This window comes from Elephas maximus, chromosome 8, assembly GCF_024166365.1.
Source record: "Elephas maximus indicus isolate mEleMax1 chromosome 8, mEleMax1 primary haplotype, whole genome shotgun sequence".
NCBI classification, from domain to species: domain Eukaryota; kingdom Metazoa; phylum Chordata; class Mammalia; order Proboscidea; family Elephantidae; genus Elephas; species Elephas maximus.
The window spans coordinates 15170329-15183274 of NC_064826.1; the positions used below are offsets into that span (position 1 = coordinate 15170329).

Genomic DNA, 12946 nt, shown 5'->3' on the forward strand with positions numbered 1-12946 from the left:
CTTCAAACAAAGTGCTGTATTCCATTAACATGATAACGTTATATATCATTTAATCAAATATATGACTATTCTGAACAAAGAATAGAAGCCTTTATATAGTTGAGTAAATTATATATATATATATATATACAGATTAAATGTCATGTCTAGCCAGTTTTCAATTACCAGTAAAATCTGTACACTTCTCGGTCTTTGAACAAACTGATGTATGAATAACAGATGTCAGGTATGTGACTAACAATTTAGCTCTTGGCCATGTTACAGAAATTAGGAAAAGAACACACAGGCTAAAAAATTTACATTAAAATCTCAAAGATCACTTCATTTTGCTACGAACAGCCTATTTTCACTTATTTTACATACAACGCCAACCTTTTCGTTGTTTGCCCAGCCCCCTAGAGAAAAGTAAAGCAGAATGGAAAAGGAGTGGTGGAGAAGGTATTCAAATACCTGAAAACTAACTGCTGACAGTGTTAAGAGACAGGAAAACACTAGGCGGAGCAGATCATTCCAAAAGCAGAAGGCTCTGGGATTACGTAGTAAATTTTTTTTAGGGCAAAATCCCCTGAAGGGTTCACACTGCAATCACTGATGCCCAAATTGGTGAGCTTGAGTTCTCAAAACAATTAACGTAGCTCATTACTTAGGAAGAGGGTAGGAATGCAGGGCATTTTGGAACACACTTAGACATCAGGATAAAGGATTAAAACAGTGACTCTTAAGGATATTGATTATCTCCACAACTTTGGAATCAAGATAAACAGTAAAGTCTTCTTTTTTTTCCCCCTTCCCTCTTACTTTCTCCCAATCCATGACTAAACCTGATCTGGAAAAAGGACTGAACAAGAAAATTAACTCAGGAAAGCTCTGTCTGAAAACACAGCAATAATTGTTTAAAGTTGGAAGAAACTGAGCGAAACTGAAGTCTAAATAATTTACTTGAAAGACTTCAATAAACTTAATTTGGGCACTACTTCTACAGCTGCATCTTCCCTCCCTAAGCTATCATCTTTCTACAAAAGCCACATAATCCCACATAATCCTTTAGATCAGTGTTTCTCAAAAGTCGGGGCTCCCAAGCAGCAGCAGAATCGCTTGGGAACTTGTTAGAAATGCAGCTACTCGGAAGACTGACTGATTCCAAAACTTTGGGGGTGGGGCCTGTCCACTTGTGTCTTCAGGAGCACTCCAGGTGATTCTGAGGCTTGCCAAAGTTTGAGAACTACTGCTTCAGATACAGTCAACGCCGGTAAAAGGCACTGGCACTGGATTATGCTTTACAGAATGAAGTGACGATGAGAGATGGGGAAGGGAAGCCTATTAGGTAAAAGGTACATTATTAGCTTGGAAACTATGTCCTTTCTGGGTGGAGGCCAAACTACAACACTTAGCAACCTCTAATAAGTAGTAGGATGAAGATGGTACCTTCCAGATGCTTCAGGAGTGCCCTACTGCTATTTCCATGAGCGGATATCAGAATGGTTTTGCCACTTAATACTTCCGGAGCAATCCTTTCATTCCAATAGGGAAGGAGTCTCTCCAGAACATCCTTTAAGCTTTCGGACCGTGGCAGCTGATCCACAGGGACATCGCACACTTTATACCTTCGGTCACTGTAGATCTCCTGATAGTACGGATGGGACGCCTCAATGGGAGGTGGGGTCACATCGTAGCTTCTTCTCCAGATCCTCACCTGTTCTTCGCCATGATTCAAAGCCATTATCTCTCTATTGAGACCGATCAAGGCCCCATAGTGACGCTCGTTTAGACGCCAGGAGCTTTCCACAGGAACCCACTCCTGCCCTAGCTCCTCCAGGATCAGCCAGGCCGTGTGGATGGACCGATTCAGGACGGACGTGAATACGAGGTCAAACTCAAAGTTTAGCTCCTTGAGTTGCTTCCCACAGTTCCGCGCTTCCTCCAGTCCTTCGCTGTTAAGTTTTTGGTCCACCCAGCTACAAAAGCGGTTTTCCTTATTCCAAGCACCCTCGCCATGTCTTAACATAATAAGTTTATACTTGGACATGGTGGCTGAGCTTCCCTGGCGTTGCAAGTGGGCCAACGTTCAGTTGTAACAGTACATCTAAGAAGAGAGGAAACAAAAGAGTAAGTTATAGTCTTCATTCAACTGACTAGCAAGGAATGGAAATACAACTGTACAATGGCAAGCTTCCAAAATAAACTGGAATTCCTTTGAACGGTTTTGATGTCAGACATCTGGAAGCTCGTCCACTGCTGCCAGTCATATTCTAGGGCTAATTAGTTACAGGGAACTTAGTTGACTTAAATTTTCTGATGACTGGATAGCATGTTAATTGTATGATGTAAAATAATAGAATACCTACTTCATTCTAATGGCAGGCTGCATTTCCGCTAGATAAAAAGGCAGTTTATGCTTACGGCAGAGAGGATTTAATAGGATTTGTAGCTGTATAAAAGGATGACTAGGGGCTGGGAAGTCCCAGCTGACTCTGGACTGAAAGCATCCTCACATTGTTTTTCCTCTAGCGGAAAAGCAAAGATCTACCAGTCTCACCTTCTTGTTATACAGGATCATTGAACGTGTTAACTCAGGGAACCACCACACATATCTGGGATGTCACTGACCGGTGGCAACTAGTTCTTCAGTGCCACTGGCTGTACCACATTCAGGAAAATCTCAGGTCAGCGCAAGACGTCGGTCTGACATCCAGACAGCATTAACATGATTTAAAGTGCCACTGACACCAAATATGACAGTTGCCTAAACAATCTCTCATTTGTCTCAAGATAGAGCTTTCGGCTGGATTAAATCCGGATGCAAAACAAGCTATCAAATGCGGGCAGCTGAGAGATGCTGCTGGAGGAAACAGATTAGTACAGGCAGGTTCAGAGAGTGAGAAGAACCACGCTGATAAGGAGGCCCCACCCCTCTTCCCCAACCTCCAGGTCTCTATACACACCAGCTACATCCTTAGCAGGAGAAGAATCTAGCAAAGTGGTACAGGCCTTTCTGAACTCCCCAAGTTTATGGGGCTGGTCCAAAGATCTGCTGGTCCCCGGGAGAATCCACAGATCTGGCCGCACCAGCCTCCATTCTCCTGGGTGGACAGGTCTACAGGGACAAATGTTGCTCCGTGTACACACGCGATGCTCCCCACCTCCACCCAGGACGTCCGTGCTGGGAGTGAAGATTATGTGAGCATCTGGGCCTGGTCCTCTGCCACTGTTGGCAACTCCCATTAGCTGGAGATTTTCTGTCCCACTTATAGTGATTCACCCACAGTTACATAACACTCAGTGACAAAGTTAAAAAACCCCAGTGCCGTCTAGAGTCTAAATCTCATTCCTACCTTCCTTTAGTAACTCCTAGATATTCTGGGGGGAAAAGTCCTTCAAGAAGGTTTCCTATCTTAGTGGAAGGCAGACAAGGGTACTGAGAGAGGCAATCAGCTGGAAGGGGTTTGCAAGCAATTGAAAAGGCTACAGAGTTTCGGCTAATAACCCTTTCTCTTTAAGCATCACCTTTGAAGCTTTAGTTCATGTACATCAGGGAAGCACCACGTGTTGAGAGAAGCCTGGACTCAGCAGAAGGCACCCCACTCGACTGATAAATCCCAGTTGGGGACAGGGGGATCAGGGAGGCAGAAGCGGGAACAGGGTGACAGGCTGCTGGCAGTGTTCTGCTGGCTGACAGTTTGTGCCCAGAGGCACAATAACCCTAAAGCAAAGGAGGCTTACGCCTCAGGGCCCCATACCCAAACAGACCCTTCTAAGAGCCTGAAAGAGGCCAAGCCATGAAGTCACATGGCAAAGGATGCTCTTTTTTTTAATTTCCAAAAAGATGTTTCTGTATTGTTTTTCCAAAGAGCCCTAATCCAGCAAGTAGTAGAAGCTTCAGGCCCCACAAAAATTGGATTCACCCCTGTTTATAACCATTTATTGTTTGAGTTTTCTTGGAGGTGGGAGGGCGGAGAAGAGAAACTTTTCTGTTTCTCAGCTGTTCTTCTACCACAACCCTTAGCTTTTCTTGGCAAGCAAGATGCCTCCACAGGCTAAGGAAGCTCTCCTCTGCCTTAGATGGAGATGGGGAGGGTGAACAATGAACAATTTTGCAGGCAGAGGCACTCTTCATCTTTTGATTATGAGCTCTATCAGGACACAGGCAAGTGGAGCAATAACATCACAACACTCAGCCACCCACCACCAAGCTTTGCTGCGCCTTAACGTTTTGCAATATTTTTTTTAAAAATAAATCAATTTCTGTTTTCTTCTCAAAACACATATGCAGAGGAATAGTACTACAGGCACAAAAGATACACCCTTTCCCCACTCTGATGATCAGGGAATGGATACACTGGGAGGTGACCAATCGGTGTGTCTACCTCTGGTAAACAAGAAGCCACTTCCTTTCCTCCTCCTTGGTGCTATCATCTGGCTTTTCCCCTTTAACTGCTGAATAGTAACAAATACGCTGAAGTTGATAGATTTAAAGTTTGCGATCATTTTACAAAATTCCCATGCATTGTAGCTGGTATTCCAAGTGTTCACTAACTCCCAACCTGACTATAACACTGTCATCAGGTTGATTTAAGCTTTAAGGTAGGGGCTGCAAACTCAAATGCCTACAATGGCCGGACAGATGGGTGAAGAGGAGTGAACCTGGACCACAGGGAGCAGGGAGAGCTGTAAACTGCATAAAATGGACAGGCTGCTGACAAAGAAGACTTTGTGTATATGGACAACACTTCCATATGACCTGGTCCTGCTGAACCAAGAGCACCACTCTCAGAGCTTCTTGGAGAACAGAGATGAGGCTGCTGGAACCAAAGACTGGGAGAACGCAAGACTTAGAGTCAGACCACGGGAAGCCTGTAGGTTTTGTTTTTATTGTTAAGTAAATGTCTTTAAAAACCAAAACAATCCTTTCAGATCCTAAAAATTCCTATGATAAATAAAGGGGGTAGCCACTCCTCAGCTCCATATTGTGCTAGCAGACGGGAACACACATTTTGGGAACGCACGTTTTTATGTGGATCTGGTTTAGATACTGGCAATCAATTTGAATATATTTTGGAAACGCGAGCTAAATAAAACTTGTCTGCTGGCTAGATTGAATCTGTGAGGCTACGACTCCTGATTTAAAGGCAAATCTCCCCCCAGGCCACAGGTAAGTTCTGTGAGGCCACTATCACCCAGGAGATGGACAGAATCCAAGCCTCTGGGCCTCTTATCCTAGCTTTCCTGTTAGTATCTAACGTGGCCCTTTCAGAGGGCAGACCTTTGAACCCCCTGACATGCTTTGGGCTTCCTTCTCCCTGGCCCAAACTCACAGCCCTCCCTCGCCCAGCCCTCTGACCCTGCCTGCTGCGCTCCTAGCTCTGTAATCAACTCCCACTCAGCTTGGGAGCCTTCCCAGGTGTTTCAGGGTTCCAAAAGAGCTCCAGATGAACTGAGCTAAAAACTCACCCCAGATAACACTGCTTCTCCCTCTAGTGGGGAAGTTCATGCCTCACACCTTAGGGTCAGGGTCAGGTGATGGGGCAGGCAGGGTCCTGCTCTCTCAGTGGAACTTGCTGGACTAACTCTCCACCCCCCATACCACCATCTTGTTGGTGCTGTTCGTCGTTTTTGTTGGGTGCTGTTTAGCCGATCCCGAGCCCACGTGAGAGCAGAACTGCCCCACAGGGTCTTCTTGGCTGTAATCTTTACAGGAGCAGATTGCCAGGTCTTTCTCTGGGGAGCTGCCAGGTGGGTTCAAACTGCCAATCTTTCAGTTAGCAGCTGAGCTCTTATCCATTATGCCACAAAGGCTCCTTCCCAAATCCAAACATGTTGCTGTCATGTCGATTCCCTAACGGTAGTACTGCCCCCGTAGGTTTCCTAGATTATAATCTTTATGGAAGCAGACTGCCGTATCTTTCTTCCATGGAGCGACTGGTGGGTTTGAATCACTGACCTTTCAATTAGCAGCTGAGCGTTTAACCATGGCACCATGAGGGTTCCTTCCATGAGGGCTCCTTAAGAAAAAAAAATCCAAACCCGTTGCCGTGGAGTCGATTCCGACTCACAGCGACCCTTTAGGACACAGTAGAACTGGCCCACAGGGTTTCCAAGAAGGAGCTGGTGGATTTGAACTGCCGACCTTTTAGTTAGCAGCCAAGATATTAACCACTGCCACCAGGGCTCCTTAACCCGAAAACCCGCTGCGTCCAGGGCTCCTTAGGGAGGGGAAAAAGCTTTGATTCTGAGAATCACCCTATATCCCAGCTGTTGCTCTCCTGCTTTCCTTTTTTACTGCAAATTTCTCAAAGACGGAGCACATCAAAACCCTCAATTACTTCCTGTTGGTCTTAGGAGAAGATTTAAAATACTTAATGTGACCTGCAAGGCTTTGGTTTAGTTTCTTTGAGCATGTCTTGTTCTTTCCTGCCTCAGGACTTTTGTACATACTGTATCCAAACCAAACCCTCTCCCGTCAGCCCCTCCCCTCTCCACTGCCACCCTAGCTCACCTTGCTCTAGGTAATCTGTATTCATCCATTAGACCGATTCTGTCCAATCGGAATATAATGTAAGCCACAAATGCAAGCCATATATGTCATTTTCTTCTAGGCATCTTAAAGTAAGAACAGGTGAAATTTATTTTAATATATTTTATTTAACCCTATATCTATATGTCCAAAATATTTCAACCTACGATTAACATAAAAAATGTTAATGCAGTATTTTACTTTTTTTCCCCACACTGTCTTTGAAAACTGGTGTGTCTCTTATACTTAAAGCACATCTTGATTCGGACTAGTCACACTTCCAGTGCTCAGTAGCCGATCTTACTGGACAGCAAGCTTTAAAGCTCAGCGTAAATGCAATTTCCTCTAGGCCAATGGTCTCAAACGCTGACGTACCTCAGCGTCACCGGGAGAGTCGCTCACAACAGGTTGCTGCTGGGAGCAACCCCCAGATCTTAATTTAACAGATCTGAGGGGGCCTCAGAATCTGCATTTCCAACAAGTTTCTGGGCGATGCTGACACTGGCGGTCCCAGAACTGCACACTGAGAACCTGTTCTAGGCAGGCTTCTCTGCCCGTCCTTCTTACCCACCAAACGAGCTCAGGCTTGCTGGTTACATACACTTGTAGCTTCCCGCTCTATAACATTCAGCATAGTTGTGCTGGGTTACCTGTACAATGTCTGTGCACTGGTTAGACTGTAAGCTGCATGAAGGCAGGTCTGAATCACTGCTGTATCTCTAGAACCTAGCCTGATACCTGCCATATTCTAGGTACTTAGTAAGCACCCTGGCAGCACCATGGTTAAGTGCTTGGCTGCTTAGATGTGTTAGCTGAATCACAAGTCAGTTGGACCAAAATGACTAGATTGTGTTAATGAGGCTGAGGCTGACAATTGTAGCAGTAACTGCCAAATAAAAAGTCAGTTGGCAGGGCCGAGATGGTAGGAAGCTTTTAACTGAAGACTCTGGGTATGAAAAATTGTGAAGCAAGGGCCAAGAATAATTAATCACTATATTGTTGTGTCCTTTACAGTTTAGTATGTTCACGGCCATAATTACCAACAGAGACTCCAACTGTCTTGCTCAAAAACATGCGGCCACTAAGTGGCAAGGTAGGCCTGCTATCCAGGTCTTCTGCCTCCAGTACCTACGCCTTTCCACATCCCCACTGAAGACGGCAGAGCCCTGAAGACTGCAGCGCCCTGCTTTGAGGATCCAGGCTCACTTGGCTTCACTTCAGAGGAGCATCTCCAGTCACAATTTGTCCTGCCAACCCCAGGCAGCCGTTTCACAAAATGCACCCAAACGTGGTGAGCATGGAGGAGGGCTCCGTACATGCATGACTGCTGCTGAGAAAAACCTCAGGGCACAGAGTCAACTCGGGCCATAGTCACCCCAGCTTATAAAGAGGCAGCTTGCTAGGAATATATACAACTACACTTTTTAAAACCAAACCTCAAGCTTTTTTTTTTTTTTTGGTAAAGCCCACCACCCCAGAATTGGTTCTTGAGGTTCCTCTTGTATTCCTCAGCAAAGGTTACTGGCACTTGAATTCACTAATTTTAATCAATCATTTACTTAATACCAAAAAGAGCCAAATTAGTTACCTAAATACCATCCCCAGAGTTTCCTCCCTTATAAAATTTGGTCTGGTTTGAAGGAAAGTACACTATACAAATGAGTCTTTTACAGGACTCTAGCTCTCGTCTCCCGTCCCCTCCCTCTGCTGTTTTTGCTTCCATCTAGCCATTTTTTTTTTTTTTTAGCCATTACCTTTTCATCCCCTGACATCTAACTTGCCCCTTGCCCACTCTACTGAAGGGGGCTCTGGAGAGACTGCCCATTTGTTCTTACTAAACGAGACGATCTCTCTCAGGATGCACACTGCTTTGGCCTGTAGCATTTGATATTGCTGACTACTTCCGTCAATGGAAAAAATTCTTCAAGATTTCAGTCCTGCATATCTCCAGATTTTCTGTGATTATGTTCTGGTCTTGGGTCTCTGTATGTTCCTATTGACAAAGACAAATACTATGATGACAATGCTATTAGTCATTGCCACTAACATTCAGAGAGTACACCCGGTGTGCTTGGCATTATTCTAATCCTCAACCACTATTCTATTAAGTAGGTACTATTATTACCCCTAACCAAAGGGTCGGCAGTTCGAATCCAACAGGCGCTCCTTGGAAACTCTATGGGGCAGTTCTACTCTGTCCTATAGGGTCGCTATGAGTCGGAATCGACTCGATGGCCCTGGGTTGGTGGGTTATTATTACCCCCATTTTACAGATACAGGAACTTAGGAAGAGAGGTTAACATGACCAAGGTAACTCATGTGGTAAGTGACAGAGCCGGAATTCAGTCTCAGGCAGGCTGAACCCCACAGCTTATGCTGTGTCTTGAGCTACTCTGCTATACTGCCACATTGGCACCCAAGGCTCTGTATGCAGCCCTCAGCTCTCAATAACTGTTCCTATGGAAAACCCAACTATTCACTACCTTAACCAGCTTAGTATGTTCACGGCCACATGAATGATATCACCAAACACTCAGTCTCCGAAATTTGGTCCATTAACTCACTCTTTAAACATGTGTGGCAAACCCCCTTTGGGCATGGCACTATGCTAGGCCTGCAAGAAGCATGGAATCCAACATGGATTATGTCCTCAAGGAGCTGGTGGGAGAAGGGTGACATATATGTGTGTTTATCACTAAAGCAGAAAGTCATCTACACCATGAGAAAGCATTTCATTCATAACGAAGATGCACAAGGAAAGACTACTTCTGAGTAAGGCTTCTTTGTGGACATGGCATTACTTACGCTGGATTTAGAAAGAGGTATTAAGATTTATGTTTGCAGAAAGAAATTCTAGTCTAAGGAAACAGAGGTCAGGAAACTGGCATATTCAAAGAATGGTGTGCCCACTGAAAGTGGCTGGAGTGTAGGTGAGGTAAGCAAACATCCTGGTTCATTTGGGACAGTCTCACTTCAGGCCTGTTTCTCCAACATAATTATTACTAGGACCCCCTTTCACTCTTAAGTATCCCCATTTGGAAAATCATAGGTTCAACCTAAGTATAGGGTAAGACAGGAAGTAGGAGGAGACAAGCCTAGAAAGATAAAACCTTAGAGTGGCCCAACGGGGGCCTTGTGCCAAAGGATGTAAGTCCTTCTATAAATCTGGGACATTGGTAAAGGTTTAACAGCACGCATTTTAGGAGCATCAGGCAGTACTCACAGACACAAATGAGTGACTGGAAAAACCATGGCCGTGAATACTAGTTGTGAGGCTTTTGCAATAATTCAGGTAACATACATCTGCTCTTCCCTTACCAACTATATTGTTACCAGACATTTTGCATTTATGACAATAGTAGAAAAATCTACTAACTCTTTTGTGCATTAACAACATACATCCGGCAGCTATGATCACTGAGGTGAAAGTAACACTGGCTGTGATGGTTAAGGCTATGTGTCAACTTGGCTGGCCCGTGATTTTCAATGGCTTGGCAATTATGTAATGACGTAATCTGGCAGTTATATAATGATGTAGTCCTCCTCCATTTCTGCATAACACCGATTTCCGTATAACAACCTGGGCTTTGGAACCCAGCCATGTCGATAAGTGAGATGTAGGTGCATAATGAAGACCTGGACAAGGATAATGGCTGCTAAAAGGGGAGGAAGCAGATGACTGTGAAAAATGCTTAGCTTACTTCAGGTACTGGCCAACTTTTTTTTTGTATGAAGCCAGATGGTAACTATTTTAGGCTTTGCAGATCATGTGGTCTCTGTCACAACTACACAACTCTGCCATTGTAGCTGAAAGCAGCCATAAACAGTACTTAGATGAATAAACATGGCTGTGTTCCAATAAAACACTGTCCATGGACACTGGATTGACTATGCGAAGGCATTTGACTATGTGGATCATAATGAATTATGGATAACATTGCAAAAAAACAGGAATTCTAGAACACTTAATTGTGCTCAGGAGGAATCCATACATACATCAAGAGATAGCCGTTTGAACAGAACAAGGGGATACTGCGTGGTTTAAAGTCGGGAAAGGTGTGCTTCAGAGTTGTATCCTTTCACCATATTTATTTATATGTTGAACAAATAATCCAAGAAGCTGGACTGTATGAAGAAGAACAAGGCATCAGGATTAGAGGAAGACTCATTAACAATCCGCGTTATGCAGATGACACAACCTTACTTGATGAAAGAGAACTTGAAGCACTTACTGATGAAGATCAAAGACCCCAGCCTTCAGTATGCGTTGCACCTCAACATACAGAAAACAAAAATCCTTACAACTGGACCAATAAGCAACATTCTGATAAACGGAGAAAAGATTGAAGTTGTCAAGGATTTCATTTCACTTGGACCCACATTCAACACCCATGGAAGCAGCAGTCAAGAAATCAAAAGACACGTTATATTGGGCAAATCTGCTGCAAAATACCTCTTAAAAGTGTTGAAAAGCAAAGATGTCATCTTGAAGACTAAGGTGCTCCTGACCCAAGCCATGGGGTTTTCAATTGCATCCTACGTATGTGGAAGCTGGACAATGAATAAAGAAGACCGAAGAAGAACTGACGCCTTTGAATTGTGGTGTTGGTGAAGAACATTGAATATACCATCGACTATCGACTGCCAAAAGAATGAATCTGTCTTAGAAGAAGTACAACCAGAATGCTCCTTAGAAGCAAGGATGGGGAGACTACACCTCACATACGTTGGACATGTCAGGAGGGATCAGTCCCCGGAAAAGGACATCATGCTTGGTAGAGGGTCAGCAAAAAAGAGGAAGACCCTCAATAAGATGGATCAATACAGTGACTGCAACAATGGGCTTAAGCATAACAATGATTGTGAGGATGGCACAGGACCAGGCAGTGTTTCTTTCTGTTGTACCTAGGGTTGCTATGAGTTAGAACTGACTCAATGGCATCCAACAACAACAACAAATGGACATGAATTCAAATTTCATATGATTTTCACACACATGAAATAGCTATTCTTTGATTTCAACCATTTAAAAATGTAACAACCAATTTTAGCTTGTGGGCTGTACAAAAACAAACAGTGGGACAGATATAGCCCACAGGCTGTAGTTTGCCAAACCCTGGTCTAGCTCGTTACTGTCCTCACATCTAGTAATCACAACAGCATTCTGAGCTTTTAGCCACACATCTTTGCATGGGATGGTCCCAACATTATTAAATCACCAGATTTCATTCTTGGCCAGAACTGAGGGCACCACGAATAATGGAATCCCATTTATAATTGTTTCTATTCTCAGAGAAGACAACACTGAACACATTTAAATCAGTCTGAACACCTGACTTTTAACTGAATTATTGAGGAATGTGTTCAAGATAAAACTCTAGAAAAAAAGAAAATTCAACTTGTTAACCTCCTTCAAGAGTGCTGCCTGCCATTTTGACACATTTTCCCTCTATTAGACATCCTCATAAGTTATGTCATGGTGCCTCATGTTTCAGGTGAATGTATACTTGCTCAGGAGTAGGTATTATGCCCTGGCAATAAAGAAACAACAGGTGATGCAAAGGAAACGTGCTTTGCAGGCGACTTGTATTTCAAAGACTTTTCAATACATGCACGCATAGAAATTCCATCTAAACTGACTGCTGCCTCCTCCTCCTGTTCCTCATTAAACAATATAATTTCACATGCCCTTCCCACTCCCAGAACTGAGGGTCTTCCCATCTTCCGAACTAACACACTCCTAGAACTTTGCTTCTGCCATTCTTTAAGTGTTTTAAAAAAAAAAAAAAACTCATTGCCATTGAGTCAATTCCGACTCATAGCAACCCTATAGGGTTTCCAAGGAGCAGCTGGTGGATTCGAACTGCTGACCTTTTGGTTAGCAGCCTTAGCTCTTAACCACTGCTCCACCAGGGCTCCACCTTAAATGTTTAGAAATTAATAATGTTTGAGAAACTCTAGTATCCCAAGTCATGAACAAGGGGAGAAAATTACAGGATAAAGTTCAGCCTAAAAACTTAGCTTGTCTTTCATTTCCATAAACTGAAGAAGAAATTTGATCAATGACACAATGTTGGAAGTCATATAAAATGAAGAACACAGAACAAGAGTCACTTTAATCCAAAGCTCACCCTTAGATATTAATCAATCAATTGCTACCCCAGACCATCAGAAGTTTTCATTGGTCCAAATCCTCACTGCATGTTTCTGAGTAACTCTTAAGCCCCATTTTATTAGAATTCTAACCATAAAAGATGAACTGGCTATTATTTGAAGACAAAGAGAGGTTACCCATATCTCTGATAAAGTTAAAAAGAACAATGGTAAAGAAAAATGAGATCTGGGGACTCAGTTCCTTACAGCTTTTAACATCTTAACATACACACATATACCAAAATCAAGCTCGATATTTAAAGTTCAAATATGACTGTACCT

The 12946-nt window shown here is 43.6% G+C and overlaps 1 protein-coding gene across 1 annotated transcript in view; it reads right to left on the reverse strand.

The window, feature by feature from the left end:
* Window positions 1-12946, reverse strand: part of BPGM (bisphosphoglycerate mutase) — a 32187-nt gene that overhangs the window by 16072 nt on the left and 3169 nt on the right. The window contains exon 2 of the mRNA XM_049894195.1: window positions 1426-2083. Within this exon, the coding sequence (XP_049750152.1) occupies window positions 1426-2026 (601 nt within the window). The 5' untranslated portion in view covers window positions 2027-2083. The remainder of the gene's footprint in view (window positions 1-1425; window positions 2084-12946) is intronic.